The sequence below is a fragment of the Rhinopithecus bieti genome, unplaced genomic scaffold (assembly GCF_001698545.2).
Source record: "Rhinopithecus bieti isolate Rb0 unplaced genomic scaffold, ASM169854v2 scaffold_2574, whole genome shotgun sequence".
Lineage (NCBI taxonomy): Eukaryota > Metazoa > Chordata > Mammalia > Primates > Cercopithecidae > Rhinopithecus > Rhinopithecus bieti.
The window spans coordinates 7,735,283-7,762,643 of record NW_016804493.1 but is presented as its reverse complement, the minus strand read 5'-3'; the positions used below and the strand labels follow the sequence as shown (position 1 = coordinate 7,762,643).

The 27,361-nt window shown below is 42.4% G+C and overlaps 1 protein-coding gene across 1 annotated transcript in view; it reads right to left on the bottom strand.

The window, feature by feature from the left end:
- Window positions 1-8,661: 8,661 nt before the first annotated feature.
- The window catches only part of PTPN14 (protein tyrosine phosphatase non-receptor type 14), a 209,516-nt gene continuing 190,816 nt past the window's right edge, over window positions 8,662-27,361 (bottom strand). Inside the window, exons 17-20 of the mRNA XM_017868794.1 lie at window positions 25,975-26,103; window positions 23,040-23,274; window positions 18,395-18,558; window positions 8,662-11,935 (exon numbers count right to left, since the gene is read on the bottom strand). Coding sequence (XP_017724283.1) covers window positions 11,807-11,935; window positions 18,395-18,558; window positions 23,040-23,274; window positions 25,975-26,103 — 657 coding nt within the window. The 3' untranslated portion in view covers window positions 8,662-11,806. The remainder of the gene's footprint in view (window positions 11,936-18,394; window positions 18,559-23,039; window positions 23,275-25,974; window positions 26,104-27,361) is intronic.

Here is a 27,361-nt window from a genome sequence, read left to right as displayed (position 1 = left end):
AAAAAAAAAAAAAAAAAAAAAAGGATTGTTTCACTAAAACAAAAGAGGCTCCTATCACCCTTGATATGAAATTCCAAATTTTTCTGTGATACCACATGGCCATTGATTGTTTTGCTATTTGTTAATGTCTTTCATAATAACTTCTGAGCTTGGTATATATTAGGGTATTAGCTCCTTGTCATATGTTAAAATATTTTACTTTAGTTGTCCATTAACTTTATTTTTCATGACACTTGCTGTACAAAGGCAGATTGTTTTCATCTTTAAGTGAAGAAAACTATTACTGGTTTATTATAAAAAGTAATATTAATTTGTATTTAAATCTTTGATCTAGCTAGAAATTTTTTTTTCTTTTTTTTTTTTTAGACTGAGTCTCGCTCTGTCGCCCAGGCTGGAGTGCAATGGCTCAATCTCGGCTCACTGCAACCTCCGTCTCCCGGGTTCAAGCGATTCTCCTGCCTCAGCCTCCTGAGTAGCTGGGGTTACAGGCACACACCACCACGCCTGGCTAATTTTTATATTTTTAGTAGAGACGGGGTTTCACCATGTTGGTCAGGCTGGTCTCAAACTCCTGACCTCGTGATCCACCCGCCTCGGCCTCGCAAAGTGCTGGGATTATAGGCATCAGTCACCATGCCTGGCAGAATTGTTTAATAAGATATACAGGCCAAGCACAGGGGCTCATGCCCGTAATCCCAGCACTTTGGGAGTCCGAGGTGGGCTGATCACTTGAGCCCAGGAGTTCAGGATGAGCCTGTGGAACATGACAAAATCCCATCTCTATGAAAAATACAAAAATTAGCTGGGCATGGTGGTGCACGCCTGTAGTCCCAGCTACTCTGGAGGCTGAGGTGGGAGGATCACCTGCACCCAGGAGGCACAGGGTTCAGTAAGCCAAGATCATGCCACTGCACTCCAGCGTGGGCAACAGAGCGAGACCCAGTCTCAAATAAATACAAACAATAAAACATCCCATGGTACTCCTTAATACATTTTAATTTTCATTTATTGAATTACTTGTTGAATTATTTATTTTCTCATGCTGATTTGGAAGGGTACCATGATCATTTTCTAAAACTTTGGTTTATTTCTGCAGTATTTCATTCTCTTGATCTATTCTTGTGCCAGTAAAATACTCTTTTATATTGTTGCGCTGTAAAGCTTTTAGTATATACTAAGGCTAATCCTTCTGGGTTCCCCTGAATTGTGCTGGTGTTGTGATTTTTTATTGGACTTGCACTGGAGTCAGTGATATACAGAGAACTAGCCTCTTTATGAGTCTTCCTATTCAAGAACGTGGTAAGTTTATTAATTCATCTAAGTTTTGCCTCAGAAGTAGTTTTGCTGTGTTTATACAAGTTTCATTTATTCTTTTTGTTAGATGTTTGTTTTCTTTAGCTGAGTTTTTTCCCCCCATTATGTTTCTTAACTAGTAAATCTGGCAAGTTTTTCCCATTTATTTTCATTAAAGAAAATAAGAGGTAAAATCACATAAAATAGCCATATTTGGTTCTGGTATTGTAATCTTATTGCATATTTGTGTGTGCGCGTTGCTGTTTCTAATATTTATCTTTAGTTTTGAGGGGAATTATTCTGTTTCTTTCTTTTTAAAAATTTTCTTCCCCAGCTCTGCTAACAGTATATTTGGAGACAGATACGTCTACTAGGTTACTGTTTTATCTCTCAATTATATAATAAACTTCTACTTTTTCTGTTTATCAACCAAAGAAAAGAAACTGGTTCTATTTGCTCAGCTCACAAAAGAGAAAATGAATTAGTGTATCTGTTCTCCTGCCATTCTACCCGATTTACTTCCATTTTCATTGGCCTCTTTTATCGATTATCATCTTTTTTAACATTATGTAGCCTTTCTTTCAATAATTGTAATTGCTTTGTTGCCACAGTCACCATAGAGAATGAAGTGTATGTTTAATGAGATTTGCTTGCCATATCCTTTCACCCCAGAGTGGCTTACAGTATTCTCATTTTTTTGATGTCAAACTAGTTGGGATCGCTGGTAGTTCAATGACCACTTGTATAGTCATGGGGGTTGTCAATGCATTACTGGGAGAAGTTGTTATATTTTTCTGTTACTTACCAAGGATACATAAAGCATCTACCCACATACGAGGGGTTCACCATGTATGTGCTATGGCAGTTATTGGCTGAAAGTCTGGACAGGACAGCCACCTTTAAACCTAGAGACAAGTTGAGCTGTTATAAAACTGAAAGGCAAAAGTAAGAATTTGGATTTTCTACAGCAGCCTGGTTGGTGCCTGCCTTTTCCACATCAACAGTTTGGTACCTGAGTAAATGACAGTGGAGGAGGAGTAAGGAGGGGCTTGGAACTTAACAAGGCTTATTGCTGCATTTGTGAGAAAGACCTATTTCTATGTATTCTTCACTCCACTTGCCTAGTGATCACCCCTTTCAGGTTTCTTCTAACAGCAACAACCTTGGGAATTTCAAACTAAATCTTCAGTATGATAAGGTTATACAGGACTAAAAAGTGGGTAGCAATAAATGGGCTTTAGAAAACAAAGCATGCAGGTTTTCCCAGGCACTTTGAACTAATGCAAACATATACAGTACAGAAAAGAGAAGGTGTAACTGTTTTCTCTGAAAAAAGGTTTATTGCATATGGAAATCAATAGATATCTTTTACAAAAAAAGGTTAGAACAAAGATCTCACATTTGTAAAGGCACATATGAAACATTTTATAGCAAGCACAAGGGCAGTGAGAACATCAACAAGGTTCAGTATCTAAATAAGACTTTATAAAAACAGATAGGAAACAGTGCAAAAAATACTGTCAAAGTCAGTTCTATACACCTCATAACTGTGTATACAACTGGCAAGCATAAGCTTATTTACTGATATAAAATAGCACATAGAATAGCATGCATAGTTTTATTTTAGGCTTTTCATATTATTAAGTTGATAGGAAGTCTATACCAAAGTACAGCTGACATGAATATTGATAAAAATCACTCCCCAGCTTAGGGAATGTCCTATAAACATCTCACCCCTCTCTCTGCTTACAACTACACTTTGGTAGTAAGGAGACTGGGCTTCCATCTTGCAAGGTGGCAAGCGGCCACCATAGGGGGAGAATGTGCTCTCAGGGTCCCAAGTCCCAACCTGGAATGCATTTCTTACAGCAACAACAGAAAAGATGGTGATTAAATGTCTGGGTCAGCCCACAAAAGCCAACTAGATCTGACACAGCCCTCCATTTGGGCTGTAGTGGAGGTCAGTGGGCTCCTATGGGCTGGCCCAAGAACCGTAAGAACAAACCGGTTTCTAAGTTGGGGACTTGCCTGTACATTGTTTCAAAATGAAACCTAATAAATGTCATTTGTTTTGAATGACATTGTTTGATACCAAAATTCACAATATTTTGTGAAACAAAGAGCAAGGAAAGCATCAAAATACTGAAGTAGGGAGCACAAGCCTAGTCCAGTGAAATAAACTAGATTAGCTTGTTATCTGATGTAACACAAGTTACATACGGTTACATGTTTATTAGTAATCTGCATATTTAGATCTTTTTTCCACTGAAGTATCCTCAAGCACATTAATTAGCTATTGAAGGAACAAAGGACATACACAGGAACTCATCTCTGATGAAGTGTAACTTTATGTCAGAAAGGAGAAGGCTAATGAATTTTTAAGATTCCAAACAGTGGCAAGAAAGTTCAAAGGAAATTGCAGTAAAATTGTACAATGTTCAAGTTGAAAAAAAAATGGCTCTGAATTACAGCATTCAGTTCTATGCTCAAGGTATATATTAGCTAACACTGCAGTTGTGAGAGGTGGGAGGCCCCTGAGAAATGCTGAGAACGCCAGGCACTCCAGCTCTGAGAGTCACCCTAGCTAAACTCAAAGCAGCATTCTTGAGATTTTAGCAAAAGGTTCCGCCCCAAGCCACAAAAAGATCCCAATCCAATCTTTTCAGCTTTATCCTCTAAAACCTTTTGTCAGATGAGATGGCATTTGTGTTTCCCAGGAGGAGAAGGTTGGGGAAGAAAATGAAGATAGCTTACATACAGATTTTAGATGACCAGCTAATCTTACCCCTTCCTAGATAAGTGAAAACAGATAAAATGTTTCTGGGCAGGTTTACCACCTGTTTCACTAGAATGGCCAGTCTGTGTGAAGAGGCTATAGTGAAGAAAACATTCTCCTTGCAGGGAGAAGCTAGAAACAAATGGGTCTTCCTACACATCACTCTGCCAAATGTAGCCTCTCTCAATCTATATAAGTTCACCTTGAAATAAATATTAAGTACTGCTGTCATCATTGTTTTAAACAGAGCTTCTTTCATTTCTTCTAACAGTAAGTGACTGATTCTATCAGCAAGGGAGCAAAAGGGTGAGAAAGGAAGCTTCCTGCTTGCTGAGTTTTCTAGCTATTTTCATTCTGGTTATTTTCATCTGCCAGATTTTTTTTTTTTTTTTTTTTTTTTTTTTTTTTTTTTTTTTTTTTTTTTTTGAGACAAAGTCTCCCTCTGTTGCCCAGGCTGGAGTGCAGTGGCGCGATCTCAGCTCACTGCAATCTCCACCCCCGGGTTCAAGCGATTCTCCTGGCTCAGCCTCCTGAGTAGTTGAGACTACAGGCATCTGCCACCATGCCTGGCTATTTTATTTTTTTATTTTTAGTAAAGACAGGGTTTCACCATGTTGGCCAGGCTGGTCTTGAACTCCTGGCCTCAAGTGATCTGCCTGCCTCAGCCTCCCAAAATGCTGGTTTGATTACAGGTATGAGCCACCACATCTGGTCATTTGCCAGATCTTATTCTTTGAAACTATACAAGCAATTTTTAAAAAATTACAGTAAGATTCCCTAATTACATACTTTAGAGAGGTTTAAGGCAATGATTCTCCGACAAGGTTTAACTCTTTCATCTGGGTTGCACTCATAGGGTAGGTAAAGAAAAGAAAAAGTGTACTGTTGAGAGTTGATCCATAAAGCAGATGGGGAAATATGAAAAGGTAGCAGAGACTGGGTGCGGTGGCTCACGCTTGTAATCCCAGCACTTTGGGAGGCCGAGGGGGGTCTTCTCGAGGTCTGGAGTTTGAGACCAGCCTGGCCAACATGGCAAAACCTTGTCTCTACTAAAAATACAAAAATTAGCCGGGTGTGGTGGCACACACCTGTAATCCCAGCTACTTAGGAGGCTGTACTCCAGCCTGCGCAACAGGAGCGAGACTCTATCCCAAAAAGAAAAAAAAAAGAAAAGGCAGCAGACCCTAGGTGAACAAGGTGCTCATGGAATGAAGAGGGTGACAACACACAACAATCCCACCCGTTCCCCTGAACAAGACAAGGAACACCAAAGTCACTGCATGTGCATCCCAGTTTTGTGGCCTGAATATAAACATGACCTGCTCTAAAGGGGAGTGTGCTCTGCAGCACCTCTGAGATCACAGGGGAGAAGAATCAAGAAATACAGGAGCCACATGGGTAAGCAGAATGCTCTGCTAACAAGCAAGGCAAGGAAAGGCTGCCAGTGGCAGGTGAGGGAAGATGGTGCTTTTGAGCAGCAAATCCAGGCAAATATGATAAATCACGCATCACAATCCACGACATTCATCAAGCTCTACCTCAACAGTGAAGACAGTTTAAAACTATGAGCTAGGGTGAAATAGACTCCAACATGGCCGCAGGGTTTCCCTAGCATGCCATTTGGTGGTTCCCATCACGCTGACATTAACAGAAAGGGAGGTAGGGAGGAGCAGAGGCATTACAGAGTTCAGAAAATTATTTGTGAAACAGAGAACTTTTAGATAGCAACTTCAGGACTGATCCAAAAATCCTTCCTCTCCCTCTCCTCATTTATAGAAATTCTTGGGCAAGTTTATGGCATTTTTGGGAAATAATGATCCTGATGGCCCAAAGTATGGCAGAAGGAGCAATGACTTTCTATACAAATGCTGGTCACACTCAGGCTGCCCAGTAGCTCCAGCCCTTCTGCCTTGTAACTCAATGTCCTTGAATTTATTTTTAAAATGGGAAGGCTAAACAAAGCTCCAAACAGTAGGAACTGATACACATCCTCCTCTTTACTGCACCAAGCAATCATTTTCCAGTCTATGACATTGATGGATGCCAGATACTCAATGCTAGGCTCATGGACATTTTAATAGGGAATATCTCAGTTTGGCCTTGAGAAAGAAGATGCAGCTATATTAAGCTGGAGAGATTAAGAAAGGTAGTCTACTGAATAAAAATACCTATCTGAGTTTCTAACAGAAACACAAAAGCTGAGAGCAGGTAGGATAAAGGCTGAGTGTTGACGGGGCAAGCTGGTGGTCAAGTTTCACAGGGCCCCCTGAATAACACTGACTTCTGGACGACACATTTGAGATAGCAGAATTTGATGAGATTTCCCCCATGTTTCTCCCTGACATGTTGCTGTTACTTTCAACAGATGCCATCTGTAAGTTCCTTTGCCCCATAATGTCTTGGAAGCTTAAGTAAAGACAAGAACTATTTTGCTTCCTTGCTCAGCATTCAAGATAAGTATCAAATGCAGTTTAACATCTTACAGCTTTATTGCCACCCTATAGGGCCAACTAGTTTGCCAACCATAAAGCTGTAGGCCATTGGAAAATTTGTGCGGTTTCTATGAAAGACCTGAATTTCTCCATTTGGAAACCATGCTGGATGAGCTGTTGCTCTGCTCATGAAAAGAAATCACTCAATAAGAGCATGATGAGTGTCTCAAAACCCATTGGCAAAACAATAAAACACAGCAGCAGAATAATTGTTGGTAAAACATGGAAACGCTAAATTCCCAAAAACGGCTACCCTAAGAGCCCAACAGTAATTATGTGGTGCTTCCAGAAATGTCTTATTCTAGGAGCTCCATAGAGTTATTTCTGATACTGAGGAAGAACACAGGTCTGACCCAATCCCATCCCTTGAATACGTGCTCCCTGGCACACATCCTAGAATGCCCTGTACCCTCCACCCCCCAACCCCCCCACCTCAAGGGATTGACAGATCTTCCCCAAATGAAAATCAGTAATGAAACAGTTATCCTTTACCAAAGGGGGCAATTAAGGACCCTCTGCAAATACCAGAATATCATGGATGCTCAAGTCTTTTATATAAAATGGTGTAGTATTTGCATATAACCTATGCACAGCTCTTGTATACTTTACATCATCTCTAGATTACTTACAGTACCTAACTCGATGCCTACACGTCACTTCATTTGCGTGAATTCAATGTAGTAGTCAGCATGTGGCAAATTCAACTTTTGCTTTTTGGAAATTTGTGGGTTTCCCCTCTTCCCCAAATATTTTTCAATCTGTACTTGGTTGAATATAGGGATGTGGAACCCACAGGTAGAAGTGGTCAACTGTACTCATCTTCACCAGCAAATGTACCATTAGATGGGGAAAGAGAGACTAGAAAGCACATTTTGCTTTTTGACAAAGGACACTTTTGGGACCCATACGTCATGTAACAAGTAGGCTGAGGTCAGTTAATACAGACTGCTCATAGGGAAAGGACAGCAGCTAAAAACTCCAAGGTGATGTGCCTGATGGCCAATCCGGCTTAAGAGAAACTGCAGTGCACTATCTACCTCTGCGACTTCCATGTCCCAGGAGATGGCCCATTCACCAAGTGATGCAAGGACCACTATGAGAAGGGCAGCAGGTTCACGAAAAGAGCCGGCCCACCCAGGGTACACCTTTTGTGTTCATTAGCACTGCTCTGGAGAAATGACATCTAGTGTTGGGATCTATACTGTATTGGGGGAAGATATAGGTGATCCATGCAAACACTGTCTGTTCGCAGAAAATATGGTCCATTATTGGAAATTTCATATGGGTCAATCTATATTAAGCTGGAAAAATAATCAGCCAGATGAAAAGGCCAGCCTGCTGTACCCACTGGAGTTTATAACTGAAAAGCATAAGCTGAAAGAAGGCAGGATCAAGGTTAAGTAGGTGTAAGCTGTGGTCAAGTCCTACAAGGCCCACAGCAGTCTACAAAGACCCTCTCTTCAGGCTGATGAAAGAGGGGGCCAGAGATAGCCAAGTGACCCTTGGGAAAACAATGGCAGTTTCGTTATAATTTTAAAAAGTGGTTCCTCTCTTCAATCTACAAAATTAAAAGTAAAATTCTCTCAATTTAAGCTCCTCAAAAGCTTATGATTCAAAATATTCCATATAGGTGTTTTTACCGTCCCTGATCTTATTGGTTAGCTCCGACTGAATAGAGCAGCTCATTCATCTTTACTCCTGTGTAATCAATGTTTAACATCCTTTTTTCATGCAACTAAATCTTCCTTTACTTCCTATCTGGGGAAAGAAGTGCATACTAATGTCTATGCTATCTGTAAATGCTACCAGAGACTCTTGCTAAAAGGTGGTATATCCAGTATATCCGTAGAACCCAAGGAAACCAAAGAAACCTCAGCAGGACATTCCTCAGCTGAGCCAGCAGGCTCATCTCATCTCAAGGATGAAGACATCAGATTCAGCCCCCATGATTCAGGGACCACAGTAAACAAGGATGAATACCTCGGGTCAATGTATCCAAATGAGTATGGATGAAAGAAACCAAACAGTTCCATTGGAAAACCTCGAACACAGTGGCTGGAAAATGTTTGATGGCTTTGTTGTGAGATGGTAACTTTTTTCCCTCCATTTTTAATTTTCTCCCTTCAATTCCAAACTGCAGCAATAGACACTGACAGCTCTAGCTTTAGACTTGATACATCATCAGGAAATCATTCCAAAAGCTCTAACTAGATAACTAATTTAATACTTTGCTTCAAGGTTTATTCCTTGGCTTGCTTCCCAGATATAAAGCATCTCTGGGCAATTATTATGCAGATGCCACTGAAAGGACTTTAAATGGCTGCTGCTAATTTAACAGGAGATATGCTGGCATTTACTGGAGATGTGAAAAGGAATGCAAAATGTGCTAAAGAACCAAAGGCATTTGTTTTTAAAAGTGAAATATGTGGAACAACTCTTAAATGTTTTCTTTTGGGTTTCAATATAAACTTTGGCTAGAAAGTTGAATATTAAACCTACTTCCTCCCTGCATTTTGTACACTAATGAATATTACCGTAGCACAGGGCAGGGACAGTGGATGAATTTCAAGGAAGCCCATGAGCTCTGATGTCCTCAAAGACACACCAGATCTATATGCTGTCCACATGAGACATTCTAACAGTGCCCACCTTGGGGCTTCGAGATAAAAGATAAATACTGATGTTGTTCATCATGCAGTAAACCAGTAACTGAGACCACTTGCTAAAACATCCCTAACAGTAGAATATCCCAAGGATGGAAAAACCTCCAAGCAAAGGGCACAAATACCTTTTTGCTTATTGATGAGCTTCTTATAATAAGGGTTATAAGCTCTGTTCCACTGAAAATACATGTAATACTAATGGTTTTCTTCCCAGGATATACGATGAAACTCCAGAATCTACAAAGATCAGCAGGTTATACTCCTTCACTGAGTCTTCAGACCTTGAAGCAGAAGACAGAGGGGAAGCCCTCCATCCCCAGATATTCTGAGTCTAACTACAGAGTACAGCCACCACAACACCTGGCCGGGTTGAAAAAGAGGATTCATATTCCAAAGAACTTAATGGGGAATATGCAGCCTGTTGGCATGTGGTGATGGGATGTCACAAAGGTCTACTTTTTCTGGTTGATTTGATGCCACTCCTTCATCTTTTTAGCTCGGGGGGACAAAAGCAGCAATGAAGAAAGGCATATGGAACTCCGACAGCAGTCAACTCTAAGAAAAAAAAAAAAAACCTGCAATTAAATTTTCCTTTCTACTACATGTAGTTTTTCTTGACAACCTTTTTTCCTTTTTTTTGGAGGCAGGGTCTCTCTGTAGCCCAGGCTGGACTACAGTGGCAAGATCATGGCTCACTGCAGTCTCAAATTCTTAGAATGAGGTGATCCCCCCGCCTCAGCCTCCTGAGCAGCTGGGACTACAAGGGCAAACCACCACGCCTGGCTAATTTTGTACTTTTGTAGTGACGGGGTTTCATCATGTTGCTCAGGCTGGTCTTGAACTCCTTAGCTCAAGCAATCTGCCCGCCTTGGCCTTTCAAAGTGCTGGGATTACAGGTGTGAACCACCGTGCCTAGTTGACTACATTGTTTAAATTGCAGGTTTGTTCTTTGAACTGACCACTGTGGGCGTTCCATATGCCTTCCTCCACTGCTGCCTTTTCCCTGAGCTGCAAAGACAAGGAAGACGTGGCATCAAATCAACCAGGAAGAGCACGCCCTCTGACTTCCTATCACCGCGTAACAACATATCAAAGTTGTACTCAAGAAAAAGGTGCATATCAAAGTTGTACTCAAGAAAAAGTAGACACAGAATGATAAATCCCCAAAATGCAGTTAAGAGGAAAAATGTACAAAACACGATTTATTGTGTACCAACCTTGGAAATTCAGAAGGACACTGACCAATGAAGCCACAGGAAGAAACTAAGAACTGGGCTTCCAAGTGAAGATAACTGACCAGAGAGTGGATTTTATGAAGAAAAGGAAAGAAGCACAAGGCTTTGCCAATGACAGTTCTACCATCATTCATCAAGTGGCCCCAAGTTTGGACTATGGGGTCCTGAGTAGGATTAATTCTGATCTTGCAGGCCAAAGCCTGAAGATGATACCAGCACAGTGGGGGTCAAATTTGATGTTTCCTGGCCAGGACCCCTGTTACGTAGCTAAATGCCATATAGCTCCCATAAATCAGCTTCCCCATCTGTTTCCTTGATGACCTTTCCAATGACTTAGTGACCTCAACTTTCGGGTCTCTGTCCAGCACACACATCTTATGTAAATAAAACACAATGATCATCAAGGCCCTGCCTGAACAACACAATTCTCAAAGGCCCTGCCCAACTGCTTTCTCTTTCTAGGTCTGCTATTCTCTCTCAATCAGGGTAGAGCCTTAACTGCACAGATGGCCTGGTCCAGAGCCTCAATGCCACCAGACAGGGTCCTACTGAGCAAACGGGAGAGGTAGTAACAAATACCCAGGGTACAGTCTCCAGCAGGGAAACACAAGCTCCAGAGCCCAGGATAAGGGGTGGTCAAGAAAAGTGCAACACGGAGCTTCTCTTTCGTCCCCAAAGATGACAATTACTGCGCTGTAAAGGCAGCACTGTCTTTAGCTGTTCTGTCTTTAACTCAAGCTTGGGGGGAAGTTGGGGGTGGGGTGCTGGGGAGAGGAGATTACTGAGGATGAGGAGCAGAAATGAAGAAGAGAGAAAACTGTCTATCAAGGCTCATGAGTCCCAAAATATAAGAGAATCGTGCTTGTTCCTTTAGACGCTTTTCTTTATATTTCAGGATGAATTACTTTTCTTACCATCTTTGCTTTGGATATAAGTAATGAATGATGAATAAATTAAGCTGATGAATTTCAGGGCTGGTTACAAATCTGGCTGCAACTTCACAAGAGATGTGCTCCCTCATGCCTCTGTCCCCAAAATGATCCAGCAGGCAACCTTACCTACTGACATATATATGCAGATCAGTCAAAATGTGGTTCGAATGAAAAGTACTATATTATCAGGAAAACTGCATTATAATAATTCACAAAAGTTATTCCAAAGGGGAAAAAAATAAATTATCTCATATAAAATAATACATGGCATGTGGAATAATCTTGGCTATTCTCTTCAGAGAGCCTGCTTGCTGCCAGCCACCTGCACCCCCGCGGGGGGAGCAGATGTTTTCTGGAGGTGACTCTCCTTGCACGATGGAGCTGGGTCCCTCCTCCAGGAGCTGGATTGGGGGGATTAAATGAGTCTGGAGTTTTGGAGGAACTGGATGAGGACTTGGTAGACAAACTTGTACTGAGCGATGGTCTGGATCATGAACATCCTCTGCTCCCTGAGGAGCCTCAGCATCATGGGCACTTCCACCTTCTGCAAGAAAAGAGAGAAAGCACAAGGTCCTGAGACAGGAGGCTTCCCTTAGAGCATTCCTCATTCCCTCATTCAGGAAGCACTCACCCACTGCCCATGCCCAGGTATAAGAGAAAGCAAGGGACTCTGCCCTGGCTGAGTTTTACATATCAAACAGTTTATACTAGCAACTGGAGAACCTGGTCATCATGTGTCACTGGTGGGATATTTTATTTTTATTTAATTTCAAATTTTCTGAGAGGGTCTTGCTGTGCCACCCAGGCTGGAATGCAGTGGCACATAGTTCACTGCAGCCTTCAACTCCTGGGCTCAAGCAATCTTCCTACCTGAGTCTCCCAAAGTGCTGGGGTTACAGGCGTGGGCCACAACACCTGTCCTGGTGTATTATTTTAAATACAGACTAGTCTGCTGGATAAAACATAAAGGCTGGAGTGAGACCTGACGGGTACTCTCAACTCCACCACAACCCAATGACAGGATTTAAGACATCTCAGGGTCTTAGTTTCCTCATCTGTAAAATCAGGATAATAATGCTTTCCTCTAACAGCAGTGTGGCCTTGCCCTAGTTAGTGACATTTCCTCAGCAATAACATGGGGTATGAAATAACATCTGCCTCATGGGATCAAATGATGAAACACACATCAAGCATTTAGTGCACAGTGAGTGCTTAATAAATATTACTCATTATTCCTTTTTTGTTTTGTTTTGAGACAGAGTTTCACTCTTGTTGCCCAGGCTGGAGGGTAGTGGTATGTCTCGGCTCACTGCAACCTCTGCCTCCCAGGTTCAAGAGAGTCTCCTGCCTCAGCCCCCAGAGTAGCTGGGATTACAGGTGCGCACCACCACGCCTGGCTAATTTTTTGTAATTTTAGTAGAGACAGGGTTTCATCATGTTGGCCAGGGTGGTCTTGAACTCCTGACCTCTGGTGATCCGCCCGCTTTGGCCTCCCAAAGTGTTGGGATTACAGGCGTGAGCCACCGCGCCTGGCCTCATTATTCCTTTATTAACATTAATAAATGTTAATGTTAATGCAATTATAATCTCACAGGACTGTAGTCATGATCAAGTGAGATAATTGAAGTGTGAACCTTTAAAATGTCAAAGCACCATTTCTGAACACCAGTCCTACTTGGAGTAAAAGCCTTTAACTGAGAACTTTTTTTTTTTTTTTTTTGAGACAGAGTCTCCCTCTGTTGCCCAGGCTGGAATGCAATGGCTTGATCTCTGCTCACTGCAACCTCTGCCTCCCAGGTTCAAGCGATTCTCCTGCCTCAGCCTTCTGAGTAGCTGGGATTACAGGAACGCGCCACCACGCCGGGCTAATTTTTTTTTTTTTTTTTTTTTTTTTTTTTAGTAGAGATGGGGTTTCAGCATGCTGGTCAGTTTGGGGTCTCAAACTCCTGACCTCGTGATCCGCCCACCTCAGCCTCCCAAAGTGCTGGGATTACAGGCATGAGCCACAGTGCCTGGCCGAGAACACCTTTTTTGAGACAGGGTCTTGATCTGTCGCCCAGGCTAGAGTGTAGTGGTGCGATCGTAACTCATTGCAACATCAACCTCCTAGGCTCAAGCAATCCTCCCACTTCAGCCTCCTGAGTAGCTGGAACTATAGATGTGGCACACCACACCTGGCTAATTTTTAAAATTTTGTGTAGAAACGAGGTCTCACTATGTTGCCCAGGCTGGTCTCAAACTCCTGAGCTCAAGCAATCCTCCAGCTTTGGCCTCTAAAAGTCTTAGCATTATGGGTATGAGCCACTGTGCCTGGCCTTGAGTCTTAAATGAGAACATTTTGAGTATTAAATGAGATTGCCTATGTGTGAATTATTTGAGAGTATATACAATGATATATATTATCATTAATGAAAGGAAATTAATACAGTGTCATGGATACTTGAGCAAACCAGAGGCCATCACAGTGTCCTCTCCCCTCACCTTCACCATGTCCATCCTCCTGGACCAGCCAGGACACATACGGCTGGAGCACCCCTGAGCTGTGGAGGCCGTGGTGGCCTCAGCACACTCACTATGCTCTGTGAGCTCTTAACCCCAGGCATGATGGCACCCAGGAAGTTTTCAAGGGCTAAGCAAGTGTTTAAAAGAAAATAATAAAAACTCAGCTGTATGCTTGACTTTGTAACCTTTGAACCTTGAAAAATAATTTCAGCTATTTCCAAACTGTGTATAGTTATGACATGACACATGCCATCAGTCACTCTTGTTCAACACCAACTAAGGAATGCACATCACAAACTTGTGATGTTGCCTGGGCTAGAGTGCAGTGGTGTAATCACAGTGGTGCAAACGGACAAAGTCAAGTCCCTGCCTAGTAAGAAAAAAAAAAGGCATGTGAATCTTCGAACTATGAATCAAAATACAGAACCTAGGTTATAAGCTTCTGATGGTAACAGGTAGGTCTCTGCCTAAATTATATTGCAAAGTGACCAGTATCATGAGATGTGATCTAGAGCCACCTAATAATGAACTTAATATCATGTTTGATGAGGATTACTCTGTAGTTGGACACTGAAGTTAAAAGAATAGAAAGAATAAGGCTGCTCCTCTCCCCTACCCAGCAAAGGTTTTAGTCGGGAGGCAGGATCACACTGGTGTTCAGAGCACAGGCTCTAAGTAGGGCTTCATCTGCTGAATCTCAGCTCTACCACTTCTTGGCTGTGGGAAGTGGGCACATTACTTCATTTACCTATGACTCAGTTTCTCTTCTGTTATGTGAGGATACTGACATGGTCTTGGCTCTGTGTCTCCACCCAAATCTCATGTTGAATGGTAATCTCCAGTGTCGGGGGAGGGACCTGGTGGGAGGTGATTAGAACATGGGGGCAGATTTCCCTCTTGCTGTTCTTGTGACAGTGAATTCTCATGAGATCTGGTTGTTTAAAAGTATGTTTTAACTTCCCCCTTTGCTCTCTCTCTTCTGCTATCATGTGAAGACGTGCTTACTTCCCCTTCACCCTTCCACTATGATTGTAAGTTTCCTGAGGCCTCCCAGCCATGCTTCCTGTACAGCCTGCAGAATTGTGAGTCAACTAACCATCTTTCCTTCATAAATGACCCAGTCTCAGGTAGTTCTTTATAGCAGTGTGAGCGTGGACTAATACAGGTACTAACAGGACTTGGTGCAGTGTCACTGCAAAGGCTACTTGTGTTAATACTATAAGGCTTTAGACTAGTGCGTATACATGGCAAACACTAGACACAAGCTAGCTGTTAAGATATTATTTTCAATGTTGTCACCATCACCACTTCCTCCACCACCACATCCTCCTCCTCCTCCTCCACCATCATCCCCATCTCAATTACCTGTAGGACTGAGCCTAAATGACAGTATATTGTCTGATATGGAGAAGTCTGGGAACATGACAAAGAAAGTTCTCCTGGTCTTCAATGAAAGGGTCCCAGCTGGCTTAAAGATTGATTCACTCCCACAGGCTCTGCTCTTAACTGTCCCCAAGCCAAGGAAGCACAAAGCAGTTGACACTTGCTCAATCTTGTCTAGAAGACATTTTCTCCTCCTCACTTTATGAAGCAGGTATAACTTATTCAGAAAAGCGGCAAGATCAAGACATCTGCCCTTTTGGCTACTGAGATCCTAAGTTTTTGTGATTAGCTGTAGCTGGAACAGACAGCTACATCCAGGGGACTAAGAGAGTGTACCGCAGACCATAAAACGAGTGCTTCCTGAAAAACCCTATGCACCTTAAAATGTCTCAGCTAACACTCAGTGACCAAAAGCACTGGGCCACAGAGAGGCTTCCCAGAGCAGCCTGGGACAGCTGTCGCCACTCCCCACCGCACAGCTACCAACCTCATTGTAAGTGTCTGCGTTTCATTGTTTCTGCTCAACTTTTCTGTGTTTAGAATAAGACTGAGAGGGACAAGTCCAGGAAAAAGAAAGGTCATTTCACTGACAGAATTAAAACTGCATGAATTACAGACTAAAATACGAAGTATGTTAAATCCAGAAGCTGTGGAAAGAAGGCAGGGGAGTTTGGACAGGAGAAAAATGAGACCCACAATTTAATATATATTTGTTAAAAAATTTGCTTATAAAACAAACGAACTAAACATGGTCTACTCTTCTCCTGAAATAGGGGCTTGGATCTTACTAGCCAGGCCTGAAACAGTATCAGAACAAAAGTAGAGCATTTTTTTTCCCCCTAACCATCTACCAATAGCAACCATGGGAAATAGGACAGATAAGACTGGCTATATTTGTGCTAGGGGAAGTGAAGTGAAAAATATGAGTCATCTTGCTATCTTTGAATATCAATGGGAACAGAAGTTCTTTTTGGATTGACCACGTCCCAGCAAAGAATGTTCTGGCATGCAGTTGGGCACTGAGGAAATCCGCTATGTTTGGACACACCATAGAGCATTTAACCACTCTGAGCCTTCACCAAGTCCACAGGAGGCCACACTGGCTGAATCCCTCACTCCAAACTGTTCTGGCTTTGATATGCCTTGTCTGTGCTCTGCTGGTCCAATAACATCTGGTGTTCAGTGAGCCCCCATGTCATCGCCTCACTGAGGCTCAGCCTTTGACGGGTCTCCAAAGAGCTCAGAAAAGAATAGTTTTTAATGACAGACAAGACAGAATGGCTTCTTGAGTTGAAAAGGGGAAGTGGGGAGCAGAGCACAGGGAACGGGGAAATAAGGGGAGTGGCCAGGCTCACAGCTGCAATCCCATCAACTCAGGAGACCGAGGTGGGAGGATTGCTTGAGCCCAGGAGTTTGAGACCAGCTTGGGCAACAGCAAAATCCTTTCTCAAAAAAAAAAAAAAGAAATAAAGAAAACAAGCGGGGAATTTGGTGACAAAAGTGATATGAAGGGAAGGAAAGGACAATTAGGTGGGGGAGGTGATGATGAGGCCCTCAAGCCATGCACACACTGATTCTACCTCATCTTATTTTGTCTTCCTAGCAATGGATGGATTGAGACTCAGTGGCAGGTTACTCATTGTTCTAGAGATTTCTAGAGACCTCTAGTAGTGAGAGGAATAGAGAGGCAAACAATAAAAAAATCCTATGTGGGACAAAATGGTACAAACTCAGAGGGTAATGACATTTCTGTTATGTAGTCTCAACTGATTCCATGACAAGCATTTCGCTCAAGCTTTGTTTTATGTTTTTCTAATATTAGGCTACAGTTCGGATTGCCCCTTTTCCAATTTTTAGTGGCACAAACATTCATTCCCACGGACAGACTAGAAGATTCTCAAAATTATCATTTCACAGGCAGAAAGTTTAATGTCTAAGTTTAGCATTTGTTGTTTTCCTGGAAGATTCAGTATGACAAACTTCATATTTAATCTGATTTTCAAATGATTCATGCTATTGAATAAATAGTATATTATCATATAAATTCCTCCACAGAATTGCAACAAATCATTCTATAATTTAAGAACTACCAAACCACAAGTTTCCTTTACTTTTTCAAGCCATATAATTTGAAAACTGAGTAAGAACCAAATCTTATACAGCGTTTGGAGGCAGAGTGAAGACAGGAAATAACTCTGGACCCAGACGCAGAAGACCTTGCTTCTGGCTTCAGTACCACTGCATAAGAGCCACATGGCACTAGACGAATCACGGAATTACTTCCGGGTCTCAGTTTCCTCTTCTGTGAAACAGGAGGAGTGACATGTGCATGGCTCCTCTACTTGGCTGATATGGCAGGCAAAAGCCCCTTAAAAATTCTGATGTCCCAGGTAGCTAGAAGGTAGAAGAACTATTCCTTAGCTTTTGACTGCTGTTTGTCTCACCTACACAAAATCCAAAGTCTCTCAGTGTAACTCCGTAATCCTACAGCAGCAAAGGGATGCCATGTACCTAGTGTGCACAGGCTCAGCAGCACCCCACTTCTGCAGGAAGAAGGGGTAGGGTGATCAGCCAATGCAAAGACGGGGATGTTTGCATGCTCAAAAGTATCTACTCTGCTCCGCTACACCACACAACTACCAGACTAGATAAGCAAACAACCCCGCAAACCTCACTCTGAAGAATGAAAAACATTTTCCAAGTAGACACTTCACCTAGGATTTATGCCAGAACACATCCTAGAAATGTAAGACGCATCTAAACTATATGGGGTCAAATAACTCATCATGGAAAATTACCCACAATGAAACCAGGCTATCTACAAAATGCCACAGACTTCTGGAAGTAGATGCCGACTAAGATCACATTTTCTAAGTGTTTTCTATTGCACGCCCTCATTTCTCCTCTTTTATCTGGATATCTACACGGAGCAGTGGGAGGGCAAAAAGATAAGGAGGGCTGTAAATGTCAGTCAAACTAGGAACCAGGAGCCTGGAAAACTCTGGTCGGGAGAGACGAAATTAACCACTGAAAAGGCAAGGGCGCAGGCAAAGGTTTGGCCAGGGTGTAGACTTGTCCCCAAGGTGGAGTATCCGGAGAGAAGCCCAGAATGACTCACTTCATTATGCTCCAAGCAGTAGATCATCAGCTCAGAAAGAATGAGCACGCCGGTCCTTCCCACCCCAGCACTACAGTGGACCACGATGGGTGGGTGCCGGTTCTTGGTGCCTTCCAGCATGCTGTTGGTATGGCGACGGACCGACTGGATCTCCTCCAAGTAGGCTGCAGGACAAAACGCAAATTCTGTCACCAAAGTCCTCCGTGGCTTTGCATATAAGTTGGGGAGGGGGGAGCGGAAGAGAACTGATGGTGAATGTGTGTGTGTGTGTGTTTTTTTAAGTGACAATAATTTAGAGTTCTTACAAGATACTAATTATTTGGCTGGTACCCAATGTACAGTCCTGGATCCAGAAAGGACCAGCTGGGAGTCAATTAGTTCATGGGAGAATTTGTTCTTTAAATTAAATAGTTCTTTTTTAAAAATTAAATTCTGTTTTCCCCTCTGCAAATCCCTAAGTCCCCCAAGCAGATGATTCTAGACATTACTTACAGCAATTCCTGCTATTAACAGACTGGGATCAGAACAACTGCTAAGTCCCCTTGAAACGCCCGCCTGTCAGAGCCAATTTCTGGTAGGGAGAGAGCATCCATCTGCCCCTTCTTCCTTCCCCTCACTGATGAGTGAATGTCAACTGAGGCTTGACTTCATTTTTGGATTTTAAAGTAGACTTTGGGGAGTCTGCTTTTCAGCATGGATTCCACGGGGCTATGTGAGTAGCCCAAGATGAACCCCCTTTCTGGAGGCAATATGTGTGTGAGGTGGTGGGGGTCATGATACCCCCCATGCCTTCTAGCATCTGCTTGGCTCAGCAGGGCTGTGCAGGGAGGGGTGTGTTCATGACTCCAACTGGGCACAAAAGAAAAATCACAGGATTCCAAGCCTTAATGACTTTTTTTTACAACCATGACAAAAGAGAAAAGTACAGAAATGTAATCCTCAGACACTCCAAAAGCCCCCAAAATTTAATTAATAATTTAGATTTTGTAGTAGCTCAGGAGAGAAACAGATTTAAAGGTTCTTGATACTCAGTGAACCTCATCCTAAAGCAGAAGTGTAAACCAGACTATAGGGGAAATGTTTACATTGTTGAAGAGAAAAAAGTAGGTTTGAACCATTCAAATAATTTCAAAGCACCTGTTTACAGACATATATAAATAGCCCACACTTTCCTTTATAAACTTACCAGATTACAAAATAATCTGAAGTAGTTTACCAAAAAAGTAAACTATTATTATCACTACTACTACTACTAGGATGATGATGACTAGTAATAGTTATTTGTACTAGTCAGAGCAGTACTAGTAGTAGTAGTAATGTACCATGAGATAGGACAAAACAAAAAAGAAAGAAGGGCCGGGCGCGGTGGCTCATGCCTGTAATCCCAGCACTTCAAGAGGCTGAGGCGGGCGGATCACCTGAGGTCAGGAGTTCGGGACCAGCCTGATCAAGATGATGAACTCCTGTCTCTGCTAAAAATACAAAAATTAGCCAGACATGGTGGCATGCGCCTGTAATCCCAGCTAGTAATCCTAGCTACTCGGAAGGCTGAGACAGGAGAATTGCTTAAAACTGGGAGGCGGAGGTTGCAGTGAGCCGAGATCCCGCCATTGCACCCCAGCCTGGGCAACAAGAGCAAAACTCCGTCTCAATAAAAAAAAAAAAAAAGGAGATGGTGAGATGAACAGAGGGAGTAGTTACTATTAGGTACCAATACAAGCTAGATATTGTGTGTGGAATCTTCTTTACACTTTTTCTGCGAGGGGGAAAAGACATTAGGCAACTGAGTATTCTGTCTGACCAAAGGCAATATTTACATACAAGAGACAAAGCTTTACTTGAGCTAAATTTAAGAAGAAAAATAAAAGGAATGTTGGGTAATACAGTAGATGCCACTTTCAAATAGAGCTTTTCATGTAATGGAGAGGTAGATTTAAAGGATGTTTCCTCTATCAGTCATATTAATAAAGTTCCTTACACCGTAACTCAATAAAGACTTCTGGAGGGCAGTAAACAATTTGGCTTAGGTACTCTGCATCCAGGTAACCTAATTTAAACATGGGCAAAAAAATCTTTTAAAACCTAGGAGAAACAGATTCAACATTTCTAATGCCCTGCACAGAATACGTGTACTGAGTTTCCTAAAAGCATAATACATACGTTTACATTCTTTAAAACTACTATGTATTTTTCGGTAATTTAGACAGGCTTTCCTTAATTGGTTCTGATTTAAAAGGCTATTCTTTAAAGTGCTTTATAAGCTCACTCTTTCATCAGAGCTGTTAGCCAATCAACAAACTGATCTACTTATATTATTTCCCTTTTCTGCTTCTTGGAGAAAATTTTAATCCGTCAATTAGCACGTGATCAGCTGAAAGAAATACAATGAGCACTGTTAGGAGGAAGGGAAGTTCTGCAAAGGTCACTGCCCTTATTTCAAGATACAGATAACAAGCCATTTGACCTCAGGCAAATCACGAATCCTCTCTGGATCTTACTCTAGATCCTCTGACTCCAATCATCTTTCTACTCTCTGCTTTCAGTGCCAAACCCCTCAAGTACCATCGTCACTTTCACGGAAATGAAATGCTTGTATTGCTGGGTAAGTACACATCAGAATATTTATTGGAACTTGTAAATCAGTATTTTTAGGTCTTGAGAACCTGTTCTCTCTCTCTCATTCCCTTTTTCTCCCATTCTAAATGAATACCAAAATAAAATCAAGTTTTTGACATTATCCAACATCTGGATGATGGTCCCTCTGTGGTGGTCACAGGTCTTCCACTAGCTAGAGAGTCAACAACAGAGCAGGCACAAGGCTACAGGAAGCATATGCGGCTCCTTTCCAGTTGGGTGAGTAAGGAATGGGGTTTCCCAACAAGCACAGGACAGTTAGGCAAGCATGTGGAAAGAGGGAGAGCTGCAGCCACCACTGAAAAGCAGAGGAGGGTATCAGATCTCATCTTTGGACGATGTTGACTGGCCTGTCTTTCCCATTAGGCTCTGAGTACCTTGAAAGTGAAGACTGAACTCTGTCACCTCTGCATTCTCAGAGCCCGATCCAGTGCCTGGCATGTAGTAGGTACATGGCCAATTTTGGGCCGTTCAAATAAAAATACTGCACATAATCTGGTGAATTAGTTTCTAATATAACCACATTCTAAAAATACACATACATAGAAATTAATTAGCCATTGAGCAAATTTCAGTTTCGAAAGCTACAAGAGAGCTTCAATACTTCTTAGTGTCTTCATAAAAATATGAGAAAGTACGAGAAAGTACTGAGATTTACGACTATAGGGAAATATAGGGCTTGTGAGATGCAAACCTTCGTGAAAAAAAATTTTTAATGTTATTCATTCATTCATTTATTTATTTATTTATTTATTTATTTATTTATTTATGAGATGGAGTTTCGCTCTTGTTGCCCAGACTGGAGTGCAATGATGCAATCTCGGTTCACTGCAACCTCCGCCTCCCAGGTTCAAGCGATTTTCCCGCCTCAGCCTCCCCAGTAGCTGGGATTACAGACATGCGCCACCACACCTGGTTAATTTTGTATTTTTAGTAGAGATGGGGTTTCACCCTGTTGGCCATGCTGGTCTCAAACTCCCCACCTCAGGTGATCCACCCACCTCGGCCTCTCAAAGTGCTGGGATTATAGGTGTGAGCCACCACGCCCGGCCTATTTTTAAATTTTATTTCTCCTTTTTTTTTAATGTGCCAAAGTGGACACAACAATTTACCAGTTTAACCATTTTTAAGTACACAGTTCAGTGGCATTAAGCATATTCATAGTTGTGCAACCATCACCATCATCCATGTCCAGTACTTTTTCACTGTCCCAAACAGAAATACTGCACCCATCAAATGGTAATTCCTGACTAGGCACGGTGGCTCACACCTGTAATCCCTGCGATCTGGGAGGCTGACAGGGGCAGATGACTTGAGGCCAGGAGTTCAAGAGTAGCCTGGCCAACATGGTGAAACCCCATCTCTACTAAAAATACAAAAATTAGCTAGACGTGGTGGCTGCACCTGTAGTCCTAGCTACATGGGAGGCTGAGGCAGGAGAATTGCTTGAAACTGAGAGGCAGAGGTTGCAGTGAGCTGAGATCGTGCCACTGCACTGTAGCCTGGATGACAGAACGAGACTCCGCCTCAAAAAAAAAAAAACAAGTGTAATTCCCATATCCCCCTTCGCCGCAGCCCCGGTAACCTCTCACCTACTTTCTGTCTCTGACCTTGCCTATTCTAGGTACCTCATATAAGTGGAATCACGCAATTTTCGTCCTTTTGTGACTGGATTATTTCCACTCAGCATCATTCCTCAAGGTTCATCCTTGTTGTAGCATGTGTCAGAATAGTTACCAATTAAATGAGTACCTAAAGGTCTGAATCAAGGTAGAGCCAATATGTCGATCACAGTCTTTTAGCTTATGCGCATGAAAGGCAAACAGAATAAGTGACATGTATTATTCTTCTCTGTTCTACATAATAAGAAAGGAACATATATTTCAATATTATAATACTTTTGCTACTTAAGAGAAAGCATCCTCTTTTTCCATTTCATCTCCAACGGCTGGATTATTGACACAGTAGGTAAAAGTCAGTCAGGTAGCAGACTGGGAATAAAAACACTTACATAAAAATCCTTGGACGTCCTCTGGACAGCCGTGATCTGGCCAGTCAGTATACTGTAAATGCCACACTGTCCTTTCTTGCCCAGACAAAAGGTGCTTGACCTTCAAGCCTGTGGTTGCATAGCAAACAGAATCCGTTCGAAACTTCGTGGTCACCTTGAACTTGCCATATGTGGCTGAGCTGTGCTTGGAACCCAGTTTGGGCCAGTATCGGTGGCTTTTGGTTCGTCCGCCCTCCTAAATCACGTATAAAGCAAAATTGGAAATAGGTCAAGGGAAGCTCTCATCCTTTTAATCCTAAGATGTGAAGACAGAATAAAATGCAAATAGCTTCTAAATCGCTAGTTCAGTAGCACTCTGCACTGTCTACACTGTACAGGGTAAATCCTATACATGCTAGTTAAGACCAATAACACAATTTACAATGACAGTTACATCAATGGAAAATTGAAAAGATTCACAACGGAGGTGCAGTGGAATGTTAGAAGTGCAAGTGCAAAATCTAGAAGCAGGAACAAGCTTGGTGCATTCAAGAAATGAAGGTCTTCAGGGTGGCTGGAGTGTGACATGTGAGGGGGCAGGTGGTCGGACAGAAGACTGGAAAGGCCTCACAGTCCATGGTGGAAAGTTTGGATTTCACCCCAGGGGCAATGGGAAGTCATTCAAAGGTTTTAGACAAGTGGGGGAGGGGTTTCAACAATCGCTCTAGGTCATGCTACTCCTTTCGGATGTTTAGCGCAGAGCTCTTTCTGTTACAGCACACTGATTACCGACACTATCTTTATCTAGTGTTGATCTCACATTTGTTTCAGCCTGACCAATGCGTTTTGGTTCAATCTACAACTAGAACTGAGAACAGTTGGTTAAATCACCATTCTTTCTCCCTTGATTTTATAATCTTTTCTGAGAATATGTACTCTCAACCATTTACACAAGGTCTATGTTTCAGTTTTGCAGTTTTAAAATCCCTGGAGAAGGGGCGGAGTGTGGGGGAGGCGGTAGCTGAGGAGATCCAGGGCAAGGAGTAGGTGGTGAGAGAGAAGGAGCACTGAATAAACAGAGCTGCAGTGGTGACAGGCTCTGGGAACCCTGACGGCTGTTTAGAGGAACATTGGAGTTCCTCTTGTAAAGCCCACTTGTAAAGCAACACATCTTTGGGGAATATATAAATTACCTTGCCTGGCTTCATTTGGTTTAATTGAGTCTCCTTAAGTCGGAAGCACACCTTCCTCTTTTATTTACCAATCCTGTGAAAGCAGATTTACCTCAAATTTACATTTCTGCTGAGTGTCTAAATCAGTTATGGATTTTAAAAGGCTGTAAGTCCCCAACTGTCCCACAGATCACTAGATGCTACTTTGTCTTGGCAAGGTTGGCCCCTTGTCACTCCGGTCTCACCTCCAATGCCACTTCCTCGGAGGGTCCTTGGCCACGCCCTGATCCCAAGTAGCCCCCAGTCACTCTCTTTCTTAACGCTTTTTCCATTTTAAAAAATTTTCTCCCTTGAATTTATGCTCCTATTAATAAGGTTTTCATTTCCAGCCTTCCAGCAAGTGTGTGACATGATACAGAGTCTGGAGCTCAGGGTTGCACATTGTGAAGCTACCCTTTAGTAGGAGTCCCCTAGTGTGAATGACAGTTTTGCGGCTGAAACCCACACAAAGACGAGGAGGGATGAGGCAGGAAGACCTGTACTCACCCAGACCCGCTCAGGACTGTAGTTTTCCATTTTTGCCACGGCACTTACTGCTAACTGCACTTATTTTATTTGTTCACTTTTGAATGTCCCTCCCACTAGGACATAAGCTCTATGGGGACAGGGATGGTGCCTGTCTTGTTTATTACCATGTACTCCTGAAGTTAGCACAGATGGTATGCTGTATTTGGGTGAATGAATACCTTGCAATGGTGTGATCTGATAAGGTGATAAATCTATTCTAGAAGCTTTAAGGAGGATTCATTCTCTTTATGGGAAGATCAAACAGGTCAGCCCAGGGAAGTACAACTGGCTTTAAAGAGCCTGATGTCCCTTTCATTATTTTCTTCTAATGGACTGTGCTGAAAAGCCAATGCTCAAAACAGTCAATGAAGAAAAGTATGACTTTTTCCTCCCCAGTTTTCTTTGTTCCTGACCCCCTTAACGTAGCTAGGAAAGGCCATTGCAATACCACGGATATTGGTAAACACAGATGAAACTAGTCCCTTGAATGATTTCAAAACATAAACTGGAATTTAATGAAAGAAATAAAAGAAGGTGGTTAAAGAAATTTTGAGAATGTGACAAGAGAGGAAACACAACACTTCTCCCTGCAAAGACAGCAAGCTGAACACTGAGACTGGATTGACTGGCAGTGTAGGCTGGTTTTTTATAACATCACATAGAGTTCTCTAGTTACAGCAGAAAAACTATGTTTGGCTTGGCAAAAGAAGAAAAAGATATTTTTTCTTCCACCAAAGAACAGATGCCTCTCCAGGAACAACAGCTTCTGGTCTCTTTTCAGCTGATAAGCATGGTGGCATGCGGAGCTGGGGGGTGCCTGGAGTTGGGCATCTATGTCGATTTGCCCAGAGCAGCCTGAGACTCCCAAATTCCAGTGGAAAGATCACTGTTTTCATTTGGTACACAAAGTCAGCGGGTTGAACTAAAGTCTGGTCATTTTTGGTTTTCTGTTGTTTTATTTTCAGTTTAGTGCATTACAATCCAAGGAAAAGAGTTAAAAGCAAGAAGAAAATGGGAGGAGGAAAAGCTACAACAATCAATTATCTCCAGGGGAAAAATATCTATCTGAAAGTAAGAAAACAGATGTATAGCAAAGAGAAAAGCATTTGCAGAGAATGCAGGAAGAAGGATAGTGTAGCAAAGTGGCCAGCACAAAGCCCATCTTCTGGCCACCCTTTCCCTGGGGAAAAGGACGTGGAGTAGGCCATTCTCCTTACCTCCTCTGCTGTGACCATGGCAATGACATTCACTCCTTGCTCCCACACCATCTGCCAGAAGTCGTGGCACGTGTGTGGCAGGGGCCCCTGGGTGGCTATGTAGTGCCATTCTGCCCCGCCAACCACCACCTGAAAACCAAGAAAAGTATCGGTAAATAAACCCCAGGTCAAGGACAACATTACCTGCTCATCACCTGTCCATCTGCATCCACCTTAAAACCTTGGATCTATTTTTGGGGCCAAATGAATTAGTTCAATTAGCAAAATCCCTGAGACTACAGAGGCTAGTGTAGTAACACAATCTCACATGAAAATACTTTCTGCCACTCAAGCCTATTAAAACATTTACCTAATCCTGGTTTTTGAGACTAAGTCTTGCTCTGTTGCCCAGGCAGGAGTGTAGTGGCACGATCTTGGCTCACTGAATCCTATGCCTCCCGGGTTCAAGCAATTCTCCCGTCTCAGACTCCCAAGGAGCTGGGGCTACAGGCACCCACCATCATGCCCAGCTTTTTATATTTTTCTAGAGATGGGGTTTCACCATGTTGGCCAGGCTGGTCTTGAACTCCTGACTTCAGGTGATCTGAGGTAGATTTCACAGATGTGATTCCACCTCTGGAGCAAATAAACCTCTGTTCTGTGTTAACGGCTGCTTGGAACCCAGGGGGGAAAACATTGGCAAAATATACACCTCTATTCCAAAACACAGGGACAAGTTCTTGCAAGCTCCATGGGTCTATTAAATGCACCCATGTCTAACCCAGATCCACAGGATGAAATGTGGGCCACAGAGAATACCAAGGAAGGGAATGCTTCTCAGGTCTGAGCCACTGCGCCTGGCCTTTACCTGATCTTTGTTTGTAACTCACAGTATATGCAAACTAGTGCCTATTAAAAACCATACACATACACATACGTATATATGCATACATATGAACATGTATAACTTAGGATTTGTTACAGAAATAATAGTTACGCTTACTATGTGCAATGTACTCTTGACACTTTCCATTCTTTTCTCTTGTCTATTTCATTAAAACACACACACAGACACACACAGACACACACACACACACACACACACCCCTGGTCATGACCACTAAACTGATTTCACATTCTACCACTGTGTTGTAATCCAGTTTGAAAAACAGTGCTTCACGGTATCCAATTAAACAATAAAAAAAATAAAACAATTTTAAAAAGGCCATGGAACAACATCCCTTTTGGAGCACTATCTTTCTCCTGTGGATCTGAGATGAAGTGTATCATAAACCTCTGCTGTTACTGCTGCTCTGTGGTGCCATGTACAGCAGAGATGCTACGAATGCTCTTGTCAACAGCATGTAGTATTTTATCAATAACTTCACCTTGGTAGTACCATGGCATC